This window comes from Lupinus angustifolius, chromosome LG03, assembly GCF_001865875.1.
Source record: "Lupinus angustifolius cultivar Tanjil chromosome LG03, LupAngTanjil_v1.0, whole genome shotgun sequence".
NCBI lineage: Eukaryota > Viridiplantae > Streptophyta > Magnoliopsida > Fabales > Fabaceae > Lupinus > Lupinus angustifolius.
In genome coordinates, this window is record NC_032011.1 from 23,802,134 (window position 1) to 23,825,179 (window position 23,046).

The 23,046-nt window shown below is 34.7% G+C and overlaps 4 protein-coding genes across 7 annotated transcripts; 3 read left to right on the forward strand and 1 right to left on the reverse strand.

Annotated features, from left to right (window-relative positions):
* Positions 670-8,851, forward strand: LOC109343829 (glycine dehydrogenase (decarboxylating), mitochondrial-like). Of its 2 annotated transcripts, XM_019582309.1 has the most exons (16): positions 676-1,372; positions 1,817-2,482; positions 3,001-3,246; positions 3,327-3,404; positions 3,497-3,597; positions 3,684-3,879; positions 3,997-4,122; positions 4,421-4,606; positions 4,729-4,842; positions 5,151-5,303; positions 5,519-5,707; positions 5,786-5,863; positions 5,956-6,081; positions 6,184-6,282; positions 6,552-6,669; positions 6,778-7,017. In XM_019582309.1, the coding sequence occupies exons 1-16, from the start codon at positions 797-799 to the stop codon at positions 6,870-6,872; spliced, it is 3,147 nt and encodes a 1,048-aa protein (XP_019437854.1). In that variant the 5' UTR covers positions 676-796; the 3' UTR covers positions 6,873-7,017. The 2 variants fall into 2 exon arrangements, with proteins under 2 accessions (XP_019437855.1, XP_019437854.1); XM_019582310.1 differs by lacking the exons at positions 6,184-6,282; positions 6,552-6,669; positions 6,778-7,017 and adding an exon at positions 8,841-8,851 and having other exon boundaries at positions 670-1,372; positions 5,956-6,118.
* LOC109343832 (homeobox protein ATH1-like) lies at positions 8,062-11,464 on the forward strand. Of its 3 annotated transcripts, none has more exons than XM_019582314.1 (6): positions 8,063-8,562; positions 8,793-8,897; positions 9,085-10,216; positions 10,439-10,797; positions 10,904-10,964; positions 11,119-11,464. In XM_019582314.1, exons 3-6 carry the CDS (start codon positions 9,152-9,154, stop codon positions 11,272-11,274), a joined length of 1,641 nt encoding a protein of 546 aa, XP_019437859.1. In that variant the 5' UTR covers positions 8,063-8,562; positions 8,793-8,897; positions 9,085-9,151; the 3' UTR covers positions 11,275-11,464. The 3 variants fall into 3 exon arrangements, with proteins under 3 accessions (XP_019437860.1, XP_019437859.1, XP_019437858.1); XM_019582313.1 differs by having other exon boundaries at positions 8,063-8,340; XM_019582315.1 differs by having other exon boundaries at positions 8,062-8,897; positions 9,141-10,216.
* Positions 12,103-15,454, reverse strand: LOC109343834 (ferrochelatase-1, chloroplastic/mitochondrial-like). The gene is made up of 9 exons (XM_019582318.1): positions 15,283-15,454; positions 14,321-14,657; positions 14,046-14,189; positions 13,764-13,865; positions 13,508-13,611; positions 13,298-13,424; positions 12,978-13,130; positions 12,787-12,887; positions 12,103-12,648 (listed from the first exon to the last, which is right to left on the reverse strand). Exons 1-9 carry the CDS (start codon positions 15,351-15,353, stop codon positions 12,333-12,335), a joined length of 1,455 nt encoding a protein of 484 aa, XP_019437863.1. The 5' UTR covers positions 15,354-15,454; the 3' UTR covers positions 12,103-12,332.
* Positions 17,474-22,737, forward strand: LOC109343833 (vacuolar-processing enzyme-like). Its single transcript, XM_019582316.1, has 9 exons — positions 17,474-17,720; positions 18,523-18,687; positions 18,756-18,912; positions 19,818-19,903; positions 19,996-20,195; positions 20,714-20,762; positions 20,954-21,163; positions 21,887-22,093; positions 22,243-22,737. Exons 1-9 carry the CDS (start codon positions 17,517-17,519, stop codon positions 22,423-22,425), a joined length of 1,461 nt encoding a protein of 486 aa, XP_019437861.1. The 5' UTR covers positions 17,474-17,516; the 3' UTR covers positions 22,426-22,737.

Here is a 23,046-nt window from a genome sequence, read left to right on the forward strand (position 1 = left end):
ATTGAATTCAAGAGTTAAAGTTTACATTCCCCTGCAACAACCCCACAAATGAACAAAATTATTCATATTAATTAATTCCTTCATTCACCAAACACTGAAAACTAGATCTCACAAGTCACAACCTTATTATGATATTCCCATAATTTTTATATGGTGCACTCACACACACCATTCCATACCATATGATTGAATCAAAGCCCTTGACTTGTTCCAAAAATCCTAACCCCAAATTAACTTGTCTGTTTCTGACTTCACCAAGATAAGCCTAGTGTGAAAGAGAATCTGCCAGCAAAATGAATCATTAGAATCTACACATGCCAATTTCAAAACCTCATAAAACCATGAAATAAATATACCAAAAAATAAGATTTTTAAAGCTAATTATGAATGTAAAGGTAACACATTTTGATCCATTCAAACTCAATCCATATAGCTTCAATGTCTTCCATTCATTTGTTCTAGAGATTATGTTGTTTTTGATTCAGACAATGACATCACATCTCTTTATGAATTTGTCCTTTTTTTCTTCCTTAACAGGTGGAGGAGCACTCACCAACCACTTTCTATTTACATCAAATCTTAATACCTATAATTTTATCTTTGTTTTCTCCCTCATAAAATTTACTCACATTACATTACAGTTAAAAATTGAATCTTTATCCTTATTTATACATACCCATTACACTATATACAACCCCAACTCATACACTTAATGGAATCATAGAAAGAAAGAAAAAATCATTGGATACTACTTTTCCTCTGTTTTTGATACTCTGCTTTATTTCCCTTCTCACCCATGGAACGTGCTCGTAGACTCGCGAACAGGGCGATTCTGAAGCGCCTTGTTTCCGAGACAAAGCAGAATCGCCATAAGGATTCTCTGTTGAATTCATCAACACCTGTTTTGTACACCCAATCCAAATGCATTTCATCAATTCCCTCTTCCTCTGTTTTCAGAAACAGGGGATCCAAAACAGAGAACTTTCTTTCAAGAAATGTTGGTTCTTCATCTCAAACTCGGTCCATTTCTGTTGAGGCACTGAAACCAAGTGACACATTCCCTCGTAGACACAACTCAGCCACACCAGAAGAACAGAGCAAGATGGCTAACACAATTGGCTTTGACAACCTTGACTCACTCATAGATGCAACTGTGCCGAAATCGATACGTTTGAGCAAGATGAAGTTCGACAAGTTCGATGAAGGGTTAACGGAGGGTCAGATGTTGGAGCATATGAATTATTTAGCTTCAAAGAATAAAGCTTTCAAATCATTCATTGGTATGGGATACTATAACACACATGTTCCACCAGTTATATTGAGGAACATATTGGAAAACCCTGCTTGGTACACTCAGTACACTCCTTATCAGGTGAGTTCTGATATTTCTACATCAAATTTTATACATCTTGTTTGATGCAAATCCTATACATTTATCCATGCCTATTAGTTACCTTTTTATTATTCTTATTATGCATGCATGCATTTCAAAAACAATATTGCAATATACCATAGAACCTGTTAGTTTAAGATTAAAAATAAGTGATTTGTTTTTGTTGTTGTTTTTATATAATTTTCCTGTAAATCCGAAGCTATTTGTGTTTGGTTAAAACCAAATTTATCATTTTTTAAAGTGATTTGGGTCATGTTTCTTTCATATCTATGACTGTCTATAATAATCTAAAGCTACTCTATGTAGATTGTGATTTTTCATTATGGAAATAATATTACATAAACATGTTTCATTATGTTATAATAATTTTTTTAAAAAGTGATTTTGAAGGGCTGTTACTCAACAAAATATTTTCCTTATCAGGCTGAGATATCTCAAGGGCGTCTTGAATCGTTGCTGAATTATCAAACCGTGATCACTGATCTCACTGGTTTGCCTATGTCAAATGCTTCATTGCTTGATGAAGGAACTGCTGCAGCTGAAGCAATGTCTATGTGTAATAACATTCTGAAGGGAAAGAAGAAAACTTTTATCATTGCCTCTAACTGTCATCCACAAACCATCGATATTTGTAAGACTAGAGCTGCTGGTTTTAATCTTAAGGTAGTTACCGAAGATCTTAAGGATATTGATTACAAATCCGGTGATGTTTGTGGTGTTCTTGTTCAGTATCCGGGTACTGAGGGCGAGGTTTTGGATTACGGGGAGTTTATTAAGAAGGCTCATGCTAGTGGAGTTAAGGTTGTTATGGCAACTGATTTGTTGGCATTGACTGTGCTGAAACCTCCTGGTGAATTCGGGGCAGATATTGTTGTTGGTTCTGCTCAGAGGTTTGGGGTTCCAATGGGTTATGGAGGTCCTCATGCTGCGTTCCTCGCCACATCTCAAGAGTATAAGAGGATGATGCCTGGAAGAATTATTGGTCTTAGTGTTGATTCTTCTGGAAAGACTGCGTTGCGGATGGCCATGCAAACTCGAGAGCAGCATATTCGTAGGGACAAGGCTACCAGCAACATTTGCACTGCTCAGGTAACAACCTCATTCCTTATTTGGTCTAATCAATTTTTATTCTATGATGCGCAAAAATTATAGTCAAATTATTAAGAATGAATGCATAAAGAGAAAGTTGAGGCAACATCTGTTGTGGAAAAGATGAAAGAATCTTGCCTTAGTTGATCCATGCATGTGTGGAGAATTGTAGAAGTTTGAGTACGGAGGGTACTTGGTGGGTAGCTCGATCACTTAAGGTAGAGGTAACCCAGAAACAATTAAGGCGAAACTATTAAGAGATTTAGATGTAAATGTTTTGTTTAGAAACATGGTTTGTGATAACACATCATTTGATTCATGGAGTTATCCACACTTAGTGGAAAAATGCTTGTTGTTGTTGCCTGTACAAACTATTCAAATAATTTTAAGTACTAACTTTTCACGATCTATTCAATGTTTCGATTGATTGTTCATTGAGTGTACCATTTATAATGGACTAATCCTGGTATAAGTGTATTCCTGGTTGGTTTTATTTAGTCCTTATTGATTCTGTTCAGGCACTGCTTGCAAACATGGCTGCTATGTATGCTGTGTATCATGGACCTGAAGGCCTTAAAATCATTGCGGAAAGGGTTCATGGTCTTGCTGGGGTGTTTGCCCTAGGATTGAAGAAGCTTGGAAATGTGGAAGTTCCGGATCTTCCCTTCTTTGACACTGTGAAGGTTAAGACTTCCAATGCCCATGCGATTGCTGATGCTGCTCGCAAAAGTGAAATTAATTTGCGAGTTGTCGATGGGAACACTGTGAGTTTTGCTTCTTATTCCATTAACTCAGTTTACTTTATTTTCATGTCTTTGGATTATGAAGCTTGGTTGCTTTTCAGATCACTGTTGCCTTTGATGAAACCACCACCTTGGAAGATGTTGATGAGCTTTTCAAAGTTTTTGCTGGTGGAAAGCCTGTACGCATTATTATATATGTCTTTTTCATCGATACATACTATATTACTCATCATGCAATATACGTCCATCTAAAACGTTAACTTGTATGCAGGTTTCCTTCACTGCTGCATCCCTTGCACCAGAGTTTCAGACTGCACTTCCTTCCGGACTTATTAGGAAGAGCCCTTATTTGACACACCCGATCTTTAACACGTATATCCTATCCCTTTCGACAATATTTGAATTGATGTGATTGCATTAAGAATGTTTACTTGAATTTCACTTGCTCTTAATAATAGGTACCACACTGAGCATGAGTTGCTTAGGTACATTCATAGGCTGGAATCGAAAGATCTCTCGCTGTGTCACAGTATGATACCGTTGGGATCTTGTACAATGAAGTTGAATGCAACAACTGAAATGATGCCAGTTACATGGCCTAGCTTTGCAGCCATTCACCCTTTTGCACCAATTGAACAGGCTGAAGGTTATCAGGTACTTGCATGGTTAAATAAAATTACAACAATAACGATACAAAAGAGGATATTTTCCATCATGTAAAGTATGCGATAGAAGTTGTTTTTGTGTCTAAACAAGCAAATTTGGTATCAGGAAATGTTCCATAATATGGGTAACCTGCTGTGTACCATCACTGGTTTTGACTCCTTCTCTCTGCAACCTAATGCTGGTGCTTCTGGAGAATATGCCGGGTTGATGGTTATTCGTGCATATCATAAGGTATGTTATTCTAGTTATTATGGACATGTTTGGTTAATTTTATGGACAATGTTGTTATTAATTACTGAGTTGATGTACCGGGGCCTTAATGGTTTCTTCCTAATTACTTCAAAGATATTGAAGTTTTTCGGTTGCTATTCAATTTTAATGATTGAATTTTGCAGTTCAACTACTAGCTCAATTGTGTTTTATTCTCTCCTTTGTTCTAGAAGAGATGTAGAGCCTTCTAGTACATCTGCATTTGATAAATATTCTTAAATTTCTGTTATGCTTACTTATTTTGGAAAATCGACACTAGGCAAGAGGCGATCACCACCGCAATGTTTGCATCATACCTGTTTCTGCGCACGGTACAAATCCTGCTAGTGCTGCTATGTGTGGAATGAAAATTGTAACTATTGGAACCGATGCCAAGGGAAACATTAATATTGAAGAGTTGAGGAAGGCTGCTGAAACAAATAAGGACAACTTATCTGCATTTATGGTACAATTTGCTTTCCACATTGGATGTTGACTTGCCACTTTCAGAAAACTATACCATGGATTGGTAGGATCCTGAACATTTTTTTAATACATTCGACTCGACGGTTTTGATTTCAATTACAGGTTACATATCCTTCAACACATGGTGTTTATGAAGAGGGTATTGATGAGATATGCAAGATCATTCACGATAATGGAGGCCAAGTATACATGGATGGGGCTAACATGAATGCACAGGTTTGTTTTTCGATGCACTTCTTTACATTCATGTACTTCATGTTAGACCAACACTCTAGTAAGTTAGTAGGTTTGGATGAGATATATGTTCCAGAATCTAATTTTTTGCTAGAGTGGTTATGTTATTGAGATCTTTCTGTGACTCAATCCAAATTGTTCAATCATATTGTCATCTAATGTTAGGCAATACACAATAAATGATTTTGTTCTTACAACTCTGCATCATGATGGTTCCGAATTTAACATTTCATGCCTTTTTATACGAAGTTTGTTCTAAATTATATTTGGTATTCGGTTCATGTTTACAGGTGGGACTTACAAGCCCAGGTTGGATCGGAGCCGATGTCTGTCATCTGAATCTCCATAAGACATTTTGCATCCCTCATGGAGGAGGTGGCCCTGGCATGGGTCCTATTGGTGTAAAGAAGCACTTGGCGCCATTTCTACCTTCACATCCGGTGGTAATGTTTTTGTTTTTGTTCGACATTATGTTCAAGATACATATAAGCACATTGTTTCCACAGAAAAAGTTCGTCTTTAACGTGATTCAAACTGAACGTGCTGTTCCTCCATATTTTGTATGCTTGAACTGAGATCCTTGGAAAAATAAACAAACTGTTTTTTTGTAATATCTTTGTTTTCTTTGTATTTAATTATTCTGTTACTATATTTGAAGATTGCTACTGGGGGCATTCCTGCACCTGAGGAATCTCAGCCACTTGGTACAATTTCTGCTGCACCATGGGGCTCAGCACTGATATTGCCGATCTCTTACGCGTATATAGCCATGATGGGTTCAAAAGGACTCACTGAAGCATCAAAGATAGCCATTTTGAATGCAAATTACATGGCAAAACGATTGGAGGTTTGTGCAATATCATAGATTTCTTACATGACTACATGTCTTTCGTTCGCTTAAAACTTATACTTGTATGTTTTACAGAATCATTACCCTGTTCTTTTCCGGGGAGTCAACGGAACATGTGCTCATGAATTCATTATTGACTTAAGAGGCTTTAAGGTAAGTCCATTTGATCATTGCAGTTGTTTTTCAATATATCAGCATTATTCATTTCTATGCACATGCTTAAATACTAAATATTTCCATTATAGAATACTGCTGGTATAGAACCCGAAGATGTCGCGAAGCGCCTTATCGACTACGGGTTTCATGGACCAACAATGTCATGGCCTGTGCCTGGCACACTCATGATTGAGCCTACTGAAAGTGAAAGCAAGGTATGAGTGAACTTTCCAGCCTCTTTCCCGATTTTCGGTTGCACGACTAGTATATAGTGTAATTTTTCTGTCCCTAATTCAACTAAATTTACATCATTGCAGGCTGAGTTAGACAGGTTTTGTGATGCACTTATTTCCATCCGAGAAGAAATTGCTGAGATTGAGAAAGGAAAAGCTGACATCAACAACAATGTACTCAAGGTAAAAGACATTATTGTTTTTGACTATGTAGCACCATTCTCCATCTACTTTCTCTATAATAAGAAAAGAGAATAAAAAATCTCCTCATATCAAGAGATAGCTTATCTCCTTAAATCCATATAGTATTTGACACGTGTCTTGTATTAGTTTCAAGTTTTAGCGCATATACCGTTGGACACGTATCATTATATTCAATACTTAAAAATTACAATTTCAATATAATTCATGCAGTTTATAGTGAATATAGTCTAAAACATTTTGCACTGCAGGGAGCACCTCACCCACCATCACTTCTGATGGGAGATGCATGGACAAAACCATACACTCGAGATTATGCAGCCTTCCCTGCTTCGTGGCTCCGTGTTTCTAAGTTCTGGCCTACCACAGGTATATATGAGTTTTATACACTGTTATAAATGAATGGTATAAATGTTTATGCCGACCGTGCATATATATTACACTGATTTTGATGTACCTTTGTTGGTGATGTAACAGGACGTGTGGATAATGTGTATGGTGACCGCAACCTGATATGCACCCTTCAACAAACATCACAAGTTGTAGAAGAACAAGCTGCAGCTACAGCCTAATCTTCTTTCATTTATAATTTGTACATAAAACTCTCTTCCTACTATACAATCGCTACTTTGCTTCTTCATCATCATATCATAATGATGACAATCTTATGTTTCATTCATCCACAATTACCTAAAATCAATAAACTCCCCTCCTAAATTTAATATTATATATATATATATATATATATATATATATTTATATTAAATTATAAATTGTGATGATTAAGTATTGGGATGCATATTTTCTCTTTTTAAGAAACTATATACTGTAACAAGTTTGTGGAAATACATTATTTTAGATCCCATTCATTAACTTGTACATTCTAGCAATCATATGTTGGAATGTATAATTTTTCAACAATCTGATGTTGGGTTCTTTACAAAACTATGAGGGCCAACTTTTTTAAATTCCGATTGAGGTTTATAATAAGAATACATTAAACATAAGTTTCAACATCGAATTGTCGAAAATACATCCAGGGTAAGGAAAATCGAAAGCATAAAAAATGAGGCACCCAAAATGTGTGTAGAAAATTACTTTATTATTAAATTTTAAACTTAAATTTATGTTTTCGACGAATTAGAGGAAGTGACACATTTTTTTGATATAGCAGATTTTGACCCAAAAAATGAAGCACTTTTTATATGAATACCTTGCATTTATATGGTGATAGAGTGATAGTATATCAAAATACTTTAAAATTATTCAACTGCTAAAAATAAATAAACTAGATTAAAAACTAAATTCTTATTCATATTGCTTGATATTGAATGAACATTGATAGAATAATAAATTTTAATACTATGGATAGTCATACAATGCCAAAATCCTAATGAGGAAGAACATTTTAGAAATATTGAATCCACAATATTTAATTAAATCTAAATAGCAATGACTCTTCTCCAATGAACCTTGTACTCATACCAAACATCCTATGAAAATGAGAATGAAATAGATAAAAATGAGACATGATAAAGAACCCTCATAGTGGCACTATTTCCACAAAGAACATAGAGAGGTCATGGTTATAGTTATGATGATTATCCGCTAGTAATGTTTTAGGAACTCATATAGGATTTGTTGATGCACACAAAGACAAACCAAGGGCACTTGATACTAGATTATGTAAAGTGTAACCTACTTAACTAGCTAATGCCAACATTCTTTGCTTTAGTTGTTACATTCTGAAGGAAAAGCCAAAGACTTTTTTACTCCATTTACTCTTCTTTCTCAATTCTCATCACATTAGCTTTGTTGGTTTTTAAAAATAGCTAAAAAGAAAAGTGCTTTTTCTGAAAATGTTTCTGAGGCACTCTGCAATGAACAAGAGTTTCAACAGAGAATGCAGATATTTTGATTATGATGATTGCAGAGGAACAGATAATAAGAGGTGGTGATGAGGCAAAAGAGATCAGAGAGAGAGAGAGAGAATGGGGCCAGTAAAGCCTGCAACATAAATGAGTGGCACTGCACCAAAGAGTAATGTGTTTCCTTCCTTTCCTTTTATTGTTTTTACCCTTTTGTGCATCTTCTTTTCTACCACACTTTTTGACTATGTTTAAACCTTAGTTTTTGTCTCATGGCTATTTTCTCCTTTGGCTTTTTAAGCAAACACTTTCTTCCATTAAATGGTTTTCATGAGATTGTTGTCTTTTATTTGCAAGACCAGATGATATTTTGAGTGTTAAGGTTTTGCTAGAGGTAAGGTGATACATTGAATGCTGAAAATGAAACTAGTTTTTAAGGTTTTGGGTACTTGAAATGGTAAAAAAGGCTTCTTTTCATGCTAAAGAAATTAACACACTTTGGTAGTGGTCTTTTATTTTGCATGGTTTTAGGCTTTGAGCAAGATTTCTTGTTTTCAAAAAAACAGCCTTGATATTTACACTGCACTCTGCATATTCTTTTCATTTTGATTTTCATTTTTGTAGGGTCTTGGAGGATAAGATAACTTGGCAAGGAGTTCAAATATTTGGAAGATTTATGGTGTGTAAAAGTAAAGTCTCATGTTATGATTTAACACTTCAACTTGGAAGGTTAGTTGAAGCTAACTTGCATCCTTGTAGCTAGTCTAAAAGAACACTCTTGATCAATCAATTTTCACCTGAAATTTCTGAGTATATAATCTACTTTTGAGTTTTTGAAAGGATATTTAATTAATTCATATATGCTGCATAATTATCTATTCATTTTGCTCTATTTCTCTTTCCAATTTTCTTGAAGGAAAGCTTCTCTAAAAGAACACTGAGGTACCAAGAGTCCCTTGTTACATTTGCTAGTTGTTATACCAATGGAGACTGTTATTATGTACAATGCTCCAATGAACATTTATGTCAGAGATTCTTCTGTAATAGATGAAATATCACAACATTCCACCTCAAATCCACTCATTCAATCCTATTCATTTGTTGATCTTAATAACCAAACTCATATCATAAATGGAATTTCAATCCTTGCTGGAGAACATGGTGAACAACCTATAAGTAATATCATTTCTGATGTTCCCTTCATAAATCATGCAAGTATTGCTAACTCTAGTTCATTAGTCACATCACAAGGAAAGAATGTTGTCGGAGATTCCTCGAATCGGATAAACAACACTGAGTATCAAGAGCATTTAGCTGCAGGAATGCATATCACTCCTGTTTCACTTGCTGCTAGAATTGATCTTGATGAAAGTTTAGATAATTCAACAGTTTTGCCTCCTTCAATGGGGGCATTGGAGCCATATGTCTTCAATAATTGGCAAGCTACTTCAGACCCTTTGTCTGAAACTTTCCAGAATCACGTTTACGAGAAAGTACCGCATCGTGGTTATGATGAAGTAACGGGTGGTAATATGTGGAACAATGTCAACAAGTTTCCTAAAGCAACAGAGATTGTTGAAACTGTGTGCCAGCCTTATTCATCCATAGGAAACATGGATCCAAATGGATGGACATCAAATATTTCTAACTTGACCAATCATGCTTACAACTCCTCTAACTTTAGTAACGAACTCTCCTTAAGTCTCACAACATCACGAACCGCAGGACAGTGCTCCGAGGCCAGTTTCCCTGATGTCAGCAGCAATAGAGAACTTGCTATGGGTTCTACGAAATATGTGCAGTTTTCACCGTTAGTATTGGGATCAAGATATCTTGTTGGAATCCAACAGATACTTGCTCAAATTGCGAGATATTCATTTGAAGATGTAGAACAGATGAATGGTTCAAGCTCGGCTTTCCCAACCATGAGAAGTGTGTTGGTAAATGACAAGGAAAATTCGAAGTTTGAAGAACCTCATGCAGAATCTCCTTTGCAACGGCATGCGGCTGAATCAAAGAAATCCCAACTGCTGGTACTTCTACAGCTGGTATGATTCTACATCAGTACACCTTCAATTACCTCATTTTGTTGTGGTATCAATTATGGTCCTAGAGATAGTAGGGAGATTTAATTAATTGCATTTCACTCTTTCATATTAAAATTCATAGATGGTAGGTAAGTTTCTAAAATTGACATCGAAGTTGAACTGTAGCACATAAAAGTTTTCGTCCTAAATTGTTGACATAGTTTTAGCAACTGTTTTACTCAGGTTGATGATCGATATAGCCAGTGTTTGGATGAGATACATACTGTTGTGTCCGCATTCCATGCTGCTACAGAACTAGACCCTCAAATACATGCTCATTTTGCTCTTCGAATGATCTCTATCCTATACAAGGAGATGCAAGAAAGGATTAGCAGTCATATACTCGGGATGGGATCAGATTTTAACAAGTCTTGCTCAGACGAGAATAATGACCGGTGTGTTGAAACTTCATTCATTCAAAAGCAATGGGCTCTCCAGCAGTTGAAAAGAAAAAATCATCAGTTATGGAGACCCCAAAGAGGGTTGCCAGAAAGATCTGTCTCAGTTCTAAGGGATTGGATGTTTCAGAATTTCCTCCATCCGTGAGTTTCAATTCAAGCGTATCTTTATTTCTCGGCCTGGCTCTAATCATGCAGTCATGATCAGTGAACTTAAGAAATGTATAAATATAATGTTATGGATTTTCAGGTATCCTAAAGATGCAGAGAAGCATTTACTTGCAGTAAAAAGTGGATTGTCAAGAAGCCAGGTAACTACAACCTTTCGATCCTTGTTTAGAGAAGAATTTAGACAACTTCATAATTTATAACTCAAAGGTGGTGTGAAAAATCAAAAGTTGTCTGAAAGTGGTTGAGAATTATTGTTCATAAAACATTTTGGTTTACTTATTGCTGGTTGAATAGGTATCTAATTGGTTTATAAATGCTCGAGTTCGGCTGTGGAAACCCATGATTGACGAGATGTACGCCGAAATGAGTCAAAGAAAGGCTTGTCGAAATGAACAAGGAATGGAGAGCAGCCATGGCAACAGGAGAATAAGCATGACCCATCTGAATTGAAGCCTCAAAGTGATGAAGAAAGTTGCATAACTTGTTTCTTTTGAAGTAGAAAATACAGCACAACTCAAAGCACAATTTGCGCATATTTGGATATTATATAAGGATATCTCATTGAACAATATATAGAATTCTCAGTAAATAACACGGAATGTAATTGTAGCCATACAACAACAACAATCAAACATTTATCCCATTATGTGTGATCGACTATGGATCGAATGATGCCATAATGTTGTATTAATGACTATAGCACCTATCATGCATATATAGACTCCAAGAATAAGTGGAAAAACTTGGGGTCTGATCTCTTCAAGTATTAGGGTGTTGTACCAATCATGCAGGGACATTTCAAGGTTTAAACTTTTATTTGGAAATACAGGAATATTATTAGCATGAATGTCATTACTGTTGTGGAAAACATGTTTTAATATTTAATATTAACAAGAATCTTAGAATATTCTGCAGCTTGTTTGGTTGATGATACCTTACAATGTCATAACTTCTAAACTCTATATAAGTATATATAGTTGGGATATATAGACTCCAAGTAAGTGGGAAAACTCGCTCCAAATCCTCACACTTCATATTTTTTTCTCTCTCAATCAAATGGCTCCTATTTTATGTATTAATAACGAGTTTCTTAGGCTCTCAAAATAAAACAATAATGCTTAGTTGCAATTTTGAAAATTGGGTTTTGATAAGTCTGGTGTGTGGATAAAAAGATAGTAATTTTGCTATAGCAATGATAAATTATGTGCAAGCAGAGTGATGCTATCAAATTATAATAACAAACATGAGTATATTATTTTCCTGACAATAACAATATCACTGCTAAAGTTATTTTATTGTATTTAAAAAAACTTATAACAATCATGGGAACCTTTTGTTCCAGCTTCCCATTATGGGGTCAAGCACACAAATCTCTCTTCTTCATATGTATATACATTAGACTGATTAGAGACTGAAAGGACCAAAGAGAAAGAGAAAACCAAGTGTATAATAAGGTTGTTATCAATTGTTTAAACTACTATGCTTGCAGCAAGCACTTTTTAATTCTTCTAGAAGACGTGATTTTTGAATGACGTTATTATCTTTGGTGACAACAACAAGAAGAATGCCAAGATTGAACCAAAGAAAATCTTGATGAAATATGTAACTGGGTCATCATCAACATCTTCAGAGGTGCTAGTTGGAGCATACAACGCTGTTGCCGATGGGAGAGCTTCTATTACTGCATCTGCAAGATCTGTGATGAAGGAAGGGGTTAGACCAAGGGCAGGGACGCGTGCCCAATTCTCGATGCCAGACTCAAGAGCCAATTCCTTGTACTCCATGTCAATTTCTTCAAGTGTCTCAATATGCTCACTCACAAAGCTGGATACAAGAAGAAAGGACTTTCACTTAGGCTATATACAATTTTCAACAGTTATGATTATCATACTTTAAATTCCATATGGTACTCTCTTGAACCAAAATCAGCAAACATAGAGTAGAAGGCCGATAAGTATGTACCTCACTGGAACAGCTAATAGATTCTTAACACCTTTTTGGCCGAGCTCAACGAGAACTTTATCTGTATACGGTTTCAGCCACTGTACAGGACCCACTCGACTCTAGAAAATCATCCAACAAAAATGTAAGATATAGGAAAAATAAAATGAAACCAAGGAAAGCACAAACCATTATTTAAACACAAAACAAACCTGATAAGCAAGAGTGTGCTTATTATTAATTCCTCTAGCTTTCAACTCCTGCATGATCAAGAAAATGCACTCCTCCATTTGATCTCGGTATGGATCCCCCGCATCCTCAACATAACTGACAGGCACACCGTGGGCACTGAAAAATATCATTGCCTGAAATATAGGGGAAAAAGCTATGCCATGGTTAATGTTGCAATAAAACGTTATATATAACCTTCAAATTTTTCAAGCTCTGATAACAGGCTCCATGGTAAAATAAGTTTCTTCTACCGTATTAAAAGAATCATACTGAAAGTAGTAAACACAAGAACAAAACCCACCTCCTCTGGCTCAGAAAAGCTCGTGAGCTCTTTCTCAATTAAGTCAGCCATAGACTTAAGATAACCTTCTCGTTGGTACCAAGAGTTTATAACAGAAACAGGAAGGCTGGACAAATACTCATCTTCCCTGAAAATTAACAATATCTATTCACAACTCGTAATGATCTTTAAATTACTTGAAAGCTATCACAAAGTGCCACCAAAAAGTACCTGAACATCTGCTGAAGAACACGAATGCTTGACCCAGTTGTGGATATAGAAAACTGGGGATAAAGAGGAAGCACCACAAGCCTTGTTACTCCATCCCTCTTAATCTATCACGGCATAACAAACTTTTAGTTTTAGATTCAACTCATGATTAAACACGGTATGTCATTTAATTATGAAATGAAAACATAGATGAGTGATGAGAATAATATTGACAATTCAAAATGGTAACATTCAACCAAAATGTACAAGGATTTACTTGCTCAACGGCTTCTTCAGTGAATGGGTACCAGTATCGCATCCCAACATAGACATTTGAAGAGAGGCCCTTTGCTTCCAAAGCCTTTTTAAGTGCAAGTGCCTGCACAAGCACCACAAAAGCACTATTAGTTCTGGTCTAAACCACAAGTAGACAAAATTGTTACCGAACATGTCAGAAAAAAGCCAAAAAGGTGTTCATCTTGCAGAAGAGTAAAAACACCAAAAAACATATAATGGAACAATCAAAAGAAAAAAGAATAAAAGAGAATTAAAAGTCCACCTGATCATCAGTAATTTTGCGCAAAGGAGAGCCACCTCCTATAGCAGCATACCCTTCCTTGGACTTGGGAGCCCGAAGCACAGAAATCAATTTTGCCAATGGTTGCTGGAGAAACTGAAACAACCTTGGGAGACGAATGATATCCTATCTCAGTACAAGAAATATCTTAGCATATAAATTATATGAAAATGTATTCATGCTAATATAGAATATTGGCCACTAGAAATAAACTCTACACTGAAACAGTAAAAAAGTACAATAATAAACTAACATACAGGATCAGCGAAAAGATTGAACAAAAAAGGTTGAACATCATTCAGTGTCTCTGGTCCTCCTAGATTGAGAAGCAGCACTCCAACCTTTTCTTCTCCAACCTTTTCTTCTCCAACATGGGAAGGATTTTCTAAATGAACCCCATCCAAAGTGGTCATACCCACAGAATAAGATGCTTGACCAATCAAGTTTCTCCGATCCCAACAAAAAGCGCCCCGAAGCACGCCATTTGCTCTATTCATGGAAGCAGGACACAAAAACAAGGATGCTTGAGATGTAAACTTGTTAGAATCTGAGTGGCAGGTGACATAAGTAAGATTTCTGATTTCAGAACTTAACCTGCAAATATGAACAAAATTGATCCATTGCTTGAAAATATTCACAAAAATAAATAAAAAATCCTACATTTGCCTCCCAAGGACTACTTTAAATTAATATGAAATCTAACTCTATCAGTAGTGCCACTGCAGTGTTGATGTTTCCATAATTCCATTTTGTATCAAAAGGAATGAAGGATTTTCAAATAATTCAGCAAGAAATAACCCATATGATTAAGCCTATACAAAAACTTATTGTCGCGTCCCCGATTTTCGGCTGCACGACTTTCTTAGAATCGCCATTACATTTTTTATGGCAAAAAATGTAGGGCTATAAGAAAGTCCTGCAGCCGGCGCGTGACACTTGTCTAATGCTGAAGCTATGAAATTTACGGAAAAATGGCATCCCTGTAATTAATTAGATTATTTCCAACCGGACTTGAGAAATGAAATATAAAATACTGGAATTTGACACGTGCAGAAAATAAATAGGGTTTGGTTGTGGTTTATGATTGAATTGATCAAACTACAAAATCAACAAACGAAACTTACAAAAATCGGTTGGTGAAGTAAAAATTGAAAATGAAGAAACACAAACGCGAGGAAATATTAATTGAATGATTAAAAGATGAAAAGTGCGATCTTACGGTGAAAATTTGGAATGAAAAGTTTGAACCCTAGGATTGGACAAAACACCATTATACGACGGTGCGATCATGGTGGCGGGATCGAAACTCCTTGAACTCGACGCAGTAACAAAGAAACGGTGAAGAAAGAAATTAGAATAATGGAATATTGAATTGAATCTGAGAAAGGGTTTATTTATTATATTTTATGATTTTTTGGCCACAGAAACTCTTTTGGAAACAGTTTTTAATTTCATCGCGTTGGATTAATAATAATCATTGAATTAGAAGAATAGATTATTGAATTCGAGAAAGGGCTTCTTTATTCTTTTATGACTTTTTTGGCAAGACGAGTTTTTTTATTTTGGGGATTTCCAATTATACTTTACCATTCTTATGACTCAATGTTTTTGTTGTTATAGCTTTATTGAGTACAAATATTTATAATTATCTGAAATGTTAAAGTTTTTGTTATTTTTAAAAATCATTATTTAAAACCTTGATGATACATAGTCTTCTTGCTATCATATTCTCAATTGTTTCGTTTTTTATTCCTTTTCAGAAAATCATATGTTAAAATGTATAAATTTCTTAGACAACAAAATTTATAAAGAGGAGGGTCCATTTACTCTAAGACTAAGTTTTTTAAACTTATTTCTCATCCTAACCCTCAATTATAGGAAAATCCAATCGTTGAAATTAGTAAGTATATCTAAACCATTAGATGTCCATAGAATTGATAGCTATGACGGAGAGTAAGTTTAAAAAATTTACTCTTGGAATACGTGAATCCCCACTCATTTATAAGATTATCTCATCAATTTTGATGTATTAGAATAAGTTTAAAATAATTTTTAACATTGGTAGAAAATACTAAAAAACTAAAAATGAACAAAAACAAACAAACATAAAATTATGAAAAATGAATAGTGAATGATTTGTAAGAGGAGGAGTGAATATGGTGAGCATAAAAAGTAGACATGATGATGCTGAAAATGAGAATGAACTATTATTGGAATTTTGAAATTACCAAGATTATTGGGGTCCAAAATTAAAGTTAGAGTCCAATAAGTAGATATTTTTGTCTTTATTTGTATTTCTTTATGGGTCCATTCATTTGGGTTATTGTGCTTAAGATCCATTAATTGGGAGTTGCCTAAAAAGTTAGTCGGAAGGAGGTTAAATCTTTTAGATAAAGAGTTCGATATTTTTTACTTATGAAGAAACAAGTACTTCAAAAAAATAATTTTTATAGTATATTTATTTTTTAATATAATGAAATAACATTTTTATAATTGAAAATAAAAAATAGAAAATACATGTTTTTTCAATAATGGAAATGATAGTTATTGGTGGATAAAATATGGTAAAAGTATATTATTTGAGTGAAACCTAATGCTTGCCACCATGTTGGACAAGTGGCTCATGACACATTCAATTTCATTAATTATTCATTAGCTTTCCGGCAAAAGAGATAATTTAAAACAATAAATTCAATATCTTTTGTTGGAAGGAAAATGATTGTAACCAAGTATTTTATGAAGCTCTTGTAGAGAAATGTTATAATTGTGTTTTAGATATTTGTTGGAATTTTGGTCAAAAATATATATCATTTTTTAGTGATATGGTGATGATCTCGAAAACAGATAAAGGTAAGTGATGTAAAAGCTAAGAAAAATCAATTAATAAAAAAGTGGAGATTGCTTATAAGAAAAACAGAAGATAGAAAAACGAAAATTTCAATGGTTTAATCCGACAGATAGTTATGTTACAAAACTTTTACTTTATCATATATTTTTTCTCTCTAAGAAATTAAGTGTTTTTTTAATCCAAGCAATTACCCGTCACATTCCATAGCATAAGACTTAAGGATATTATAATATTTTAATCCATTGTTCTTGGGTAATAATTAAGCTATCAAAATAAATAATTATTTACTTAAAAACTTAAGTTTTTTTTTAAATATAGTGTCCTATTATTAAGATCATTATATTTGGGAGAGCTAGTCAGTCCCAACTAGATTAAATCACTTAAAGTCGCATGTAGATTATTTATATGAGAAAAAATGAATGCTATAACAATTTTTTACACTATAATCATATTAACTAATGCACTTATTATATCAAAAGATATTGGTGTAGTGTTATGAGATCCTCTTATTTTATATATATATATTCTAATTTGAATAAAGTGTTGGCTTAATTAGAAGCTATTCCTTGATAAATATGTTGTAGCTGTATTCTGCTCTATCCTCCATGGATCGCTTTCTCCTCTTTCTCATCGTTTCCCTCATCGCCGCCGTCTCCGGTGGCCGTGACTTAACCGGCGATGTTCTCCGATTACCCTCCGAAGAAGCTTCCAGATTCTTCCAAGCACGTAATGGCGATGAGAACGAGGAAGGTACAAGATGGGCCATCTTAATCGCTGGTTCCAATGGTTACTGGAATTATAGGCATCAAGTACTCATTCACTTCCTTTCATTTTTTTCTTCATTCTCTTCGGATTAATTCATTTTCTTTCTCTTTAAGAAACACTTTTGTTGTTATTGATATTAAATTCTTTTATTTATGTTGTCTTTAGTAGGAAATTGAATTATTATTCATCCTTGTCATGTTGTTTTCGTGTTTTATTTTTCTGCTCAATATTTTCTTGCTTTTATGTTTTTTACCAGTCATAAGCTTAATTTGAATGTGTTTGATGAAGATTCTGAACTCACATAGATTAATTTTTCAGCCATTGGATTTTAAGGTAATTTGTGAGCTGTGTTGTGAACCTTGGATTAAGAAGATGTTAAATTTGATATTTGAAGAACTCTTCATGGTTAAATGCAAAACTCTATACAAGATGCTGCACCATCACAAAATATTGCTGTTTTTTTTTTTAAATTTCGGGTTTATATGTGTATAGATTGTTAGTACTGGTTTTTTCTTCAATTAGTATGTAGTTGGTATGTACATTAAAAGAAGAAAATATAGTTGCTTTATTTATAGCAAATAGCTTTTTATGCAGTGTGAGGATCACAAATTATTTACCATTGTCATAGTGTCTGTAGTTATGAACTTATGATGGCAAACATGTTCTTTTATTGACCAATGTATACTGTGTAGTTATATGTTTCTGCTTAAGTTGTTCAATTGGGGCAACAACTTATTCTCTGCTCTATATATCTTGTTGAATTTATCTTGTATCTAATACACCTTTTCGATTTGTATTACTTGGTTAATTTCAATGATGATTGATGAGCCTTCATCATTGGATCAGGCTGATGTTTGTCATGCGCATCAAATACTGAGAAAAGGTGGCCTGAAAGAAGAAAATATAATTGTTTTTATGTATGATGACATTGCTTTCGATGAAGAGAACCCCCGGCCTGGAGTGATCATTAATAGCCCTCATGGAGATGATGTTTACAAAGGAGTTTCAAAGGTCTGATATACTAGATTTTCGTATCCCTCAACCTTTATAGTCTCCTGATATGAACTTCATTTTGGCAGGATTACACTGGCGAAGATGTTACTGTCAACAACTTCTTTGCTGCTTTACTTGGAAACAAGTCAGCTCTGACAGGTGGCAGTGGGAAGGTTGTGGATAGTGGTCCCAATGATCATATATTCATTTATTACAGTGATCATGGGGGTCCAGGGATGCTTGGTTAGTAGATCTGTACTCTTGAGCAAAAAAGTTCTAATTAAAATCATTGATTTGTATGTGGTTTATATGCATTTCCGTGTGGTATGGGTCTTCTGGTTTTAGAAATTATTACAGGAAAATGGTGTTTTTCCTGTTATATTTTTGTTCGTCTTGTGTTTATTTGCTTGGTCATGTGAGTAGAATTGAACACTTAAAACATTTTAGTGTCTAATCAATACTGTATTTTTTGTTGGTTTAGATGCTGTCCAATCAATACTGTATTTTTTGATCAAGATAAGCACAATAAACTAACAACTTTGAACTGATAAATGGTGGTAAGGATGGAATGGAACTTAGAATTATATTCTTCGCTCTAATTCTATGCACAATATAAATATAGGGTTTATGATTCTGAACCAATTCCAATGCTGACCAAATTGGAATTGGATCTTAATTTGGATTGTTATTGTAAGTGGGAAATGGGGAAGCTGCTATCATGAGCTTAGCTGGACAATGTAACAAATTTGTTGATTGGTTTCATGCTATGTTATCTTATGTCCTAAACACCTATTTAAACAAATAATTATACTATAAATTTACCATGTCTGATGCAATACATGAAGGGTGATTATTAAAACCAGAGTAAATTGTACCCAAAAGAAATAGGAAGAACCGGAGGAAAAAGGAAAACAAAAAGATCGAGAGAGATGTAATACATGGTAATCAATGTCAGTGTCCTTAAGTTTGTCTAGATCATTGTGGTGACTATCTCTTCTATTAACATTTTTTTGTGTGTGATTTTTCTCTTAATATTTTGTTTTACATCTTTGCACGACAAAGTGTTCTTCACACCAATAACATCTGCCCTTTTCTATTTCTGATGTGGTCTTTTTTTGTTGGGGGTGGGGGATTGGGTTGGATTTCAGGGATGCCTACTAATCCTTACTTATATGCAATTGATCTGATTGAGGTCTTGAAGAAGAAGCATGCTTCTGGGACGTATAAAAGCCTTGTAAGTTTCCACTATTTATCACTTGCTTAGTGTTTGTATCAATCTGTCAAAATTATTTACTAATTCCCAAAATTTATATAATGATGGTTCAGGTATTTTATCTTGAGGCATGTGAGTCTGGGAGTATTTTTGAAGGTCTTCTTCCCGAAGGTCTAAATATATATGCAACAACAGCTTCAAATGCAGAAGAAAGCAGTTGGGGAACATATTGCCCTGGGGACATTCCTAGTCCTCCTCCAGAATATGAAACCTGTCTGGGTGACTTGTACAGTGTTGCTTGGATGGAAGACAGGTAAGGCCATATGAGCATAATAAAAAAAACTTGTTAGCTGGTCATAAATAAGATTCACCAGGTGCAATGCCATTCACCAGACAGTGAACCTTGGCGCAATGATAAGGTTGTTTGCCTTGTGACATGAAGATCATGAGTTCAAATCTTGAAAACAACCTTTTCGCCTACATGGGTAAGGCTATGTACGTCTACCCTCCCCAGACTCCACTAGGTTGGAGCCTTATGCACTGGCATTCAACATAAAGTAGTTGAAAGCTTGTGATTGTTGTGGTAGGAGCATATCACTATGAGAATTGTATAGCTATTATTTGTGCCCTTTTGGGTGCTACCTATTATTTGTCCTTTTGTTCTGAAAAGTTATTATCCTCTGTTTCTTGCACCTGCACCTTTTTTATTAAAAGAAAGTTTTTTAATTTATTTATTTAATGAGTAATGTTTTAAGTTCTTTTTTTTTCATATATAAATTGTCACAAGTTCTATTGTGGACTGATTTTTCATCCCTCTAAAATCTTGAACAGTGACATACACAATTTGCGAGCAGAAACTTTGCACCAACAATACGAGTCGGTAAGATCCTGTTACTGACTTGGTTATTTTAAACAATCAACTTATATAAACTGTAGTGTTGTTTGATGTCTTGGTTGCAAAGTACATAGGAGTAAATTTTGTGTGTTTTTGATAGGTCTACAGTTTTATGGATTAAACACGGTAGAAGATGTGTTTGAATTGTGTATGTCTTCTTACTCTTATGCTCACAGGTTAAACAAAGGACTGTCAATGGAAATTCAATATATGGCTCTCACGTGATGCAATATGGTGACATAGGGCTTAGCAAGAATAATCTCTTTCTCTATTTGGGGACAAATCCTGCTAACAATAATTTTACCTTTTTGGGCAAAAACTCCTTGAGGCCCTCTTCTAAAGCTGTCAACCAACGTGATGCAGATCTTATCCATTTCTGGGACAAGGTATTGTATGTTTTAGTCAATTTAATGAAATAATTGGATAATCATGTCTTCATCATGATTTTATTCCCAGTTTAAATTTTGAGTGGTATAGACTATAGACATGGTTGAGTTATATTTCTTCTTATAGGGAACAACAGAACAATGAAGATACGTGATAAGGGGAACATGCCATACTACTCAGTACTCACCATTCAGTATTGAGAGTTTAAATCTAACTTCATGTTTGGTATATGGGATGGTGATTCTCCATTTCGTCGAATGAAGATCCCATCCATTCCACATTTATTCCATGTACCAAATAATATAATGCCACTCCATTCCTGAAAGCTACCAAGCCTTAGACTGGGAATTACCATTTCTTTTTAACACATTCCATGGAATCATCCATTCCTTTTACAAAATGTGTCATGAGTATATGCACTGGATTCCACTAAACAGATATTTTAGCTATTTGGATGTAAAACTTTTATAAAACAGAGAGAGAAATAGTAATGAAACAAAATGGACAGATCTGGAAAAGTTGTCTGAATCCCATGCCTTTATGAAAACACAAGTGAATAGCCAGTAATTTTTTCATTTCTTGAAATATTGGCATTAATTTAATCTCAAAACTACAAGAAAATAAGGGATGTTAACTGCTAGCACTTATTTTCGCCTATTAGCCAATAATATTTGCTTATCTTATTCCTTCTCCTTGACTTCACCTTCACTGTTCTTTGTCAGTTCCGCAAAGCCCCTCAGGGTTCCCCTAGGAAAGCTGCAGCCGAGAAACAGATCCTGGATGTAATGTCTCACAGAATGCATGTAGACAGCAGCGTTAAACTTATTGGAAAACTCTTATTTGGCGTTGAGAAGGGTACAGAATTGATCAGCAGTGTTAGACCTGCCGGGCAACCACTTGTTGATGACTGGAACTGCCTCAAAACATTGGTACCATTTCCCACGATTTACTTTGTTGAGTTTATTCTCTGATACTTAAAGAATATAATTGAACAGTAGCTTTCTGTTCGCTATCAATTCTCAAGTTTACATATTATAATTTCGACTTCTGAGAACAAGTTGAACTATTGTTGATGCAGGTTAGGACATTTGAAATGCATTGTGGGTCCTTGTCTCAGTATGGAATGAAACACATGAGGTCTTTTGCAAACTTCTGCAATGCAGGACTTCTGAATGAGCAAATGGCTGAGGCCTCAGCACAAGCATGCACCACCATTCCCGCCAATCCGTGGAGTTCGCTGCACCAGGGTTTCAGTGCATAATTCCTAGAATGCGCACATTAAAGACACATGTATAATAGTACTAGCATTATGCTTCATAATTATGTGAATATATATTGGTTATGATTTCTTATATATACACTTTGTAAATACAAATGGGATTCTTGGGGGACCTCTTACATTGTAATTTGCAAACAGATGCTGTTAACAAAGGCATTCTTAAAGAAGGGATAGTGCCTTGGAATGTCTAATATGATAGGGCAGAAGATCATGAATATATGTATGCCAATGCTTTGTTTATAGTAATCCAGTTGTGCTTTTTAGTAGAATGTATATGGTAAAATTATGTTGTTCCAATTGTTTAATCTAATATCAATTATGAACACAGTAAAATTTGTTGTTAGAAATCAAATAGCAAGAAATATGGATGTGAATTTTATTCACCTAATGAATATTGAATGAATGAATGAATTGAGGGAACTGAATGATAGTTTACTATGAAAATAAACTTTATATACATGAAAACAAAATTTTATTAACTAAAACTAACTCTAATTATAACTATAAAAAAATAGTTTAAAATATAAACCACAAAAAAGAAAGGAGGCAGCCCCAAAGCATAACACAATCTAGAATAGCAAAAAGCTGGACTCAATCGCATGG

Excerpts from the sequence above, each read along its gene's own strand:
- LOC109343829 (XM_019582309.1), top strand. The coding sequence starts at position 797 with ATGGAACGTGCTCGTAGACTCGCGAACAGGGCGATTCTGAAGCGCCTT. Across the intron at positions 2,483-3,000 it reads GCAACATTTGCACTGCTCAG|GCACTGCTTGCAAACATGGC; the intron begins GTAACAACCTCA and ends GATTCTGTTCAG. Across the intron at positions 3,405-3,496 it reads TTTTTGCTGGTGGAAAGCCT|GTTTCCTTCACTGCTGCATC; the intron begins GTACGCATTATT and ends ACTTGTATGCAG.
- LOC109343832 (XM_019582315.1), top strand. The coding sequence starts at position 9,152 with ATGGAGACTGTTATTATGTACAATGCTCCAATGAACATTTATGTCAGA. Across the intron at positions 10,217-10,438 it reads TGCTGGTACTTCTACAGCTG|GTTGATGATCGATATAGCCA; the intron begins GTATGATTCTAC and ends TGTTTTACTCAG. Across the intron at positions 10,798-10,903 it reads TTTCAGAATTTCCTCCATCC|GTATCCTAAAGATGCAGAGA; the intron begins GTGAGTTTCAAT and ends ATGGATTTTCAG.
- LOC109343834 (XM_019582318.1), bottom strand. The coding sequence starts at position 15,353 with ATGATCGCACCGTCGTATAATGGTGTTTTGTCCAATCCTAGGGTTCAA. Across the intron at positions 14,658-15,282 it reads TTTCATTCCAAATTTTCACC|GTTAAGTTCTGAAATCAGAA; the intron begins GTAAGATCGCAC and ends TCATATTTGCAG. Across the intron at positions 13,425-13,507 it reads GTTCTTCAGCAGATGTTCAG|GGAAGATGAGTATTTGTCCA; the intron begins GTACTTTTTGGT and ends GTTAATTTTCAG.
- LOC109343833 (XM_019582316.1), top strand. The coding sequence starts at position 17,517 with ATGGATCGCTTTCTCCTCTTTCTCATCGTTTCCCTCATCGCCGCCGTC. Across the intron at positions 17,721-18,522 it reads ACTGGAATTATAGGCATCAA|GCTGATGTTTGTCATGCGCA; the intron begins GTACTCATTCAC and ends TCATTGGATCAG. Across the intron at positions 18,913-19,817 it reads TGGGGGTCCAGGGATGCTTG|GGATGCCTACTAATCCTTAC; the intron begins GTTAGTAGATCT and ends GTTGGATTTCAG.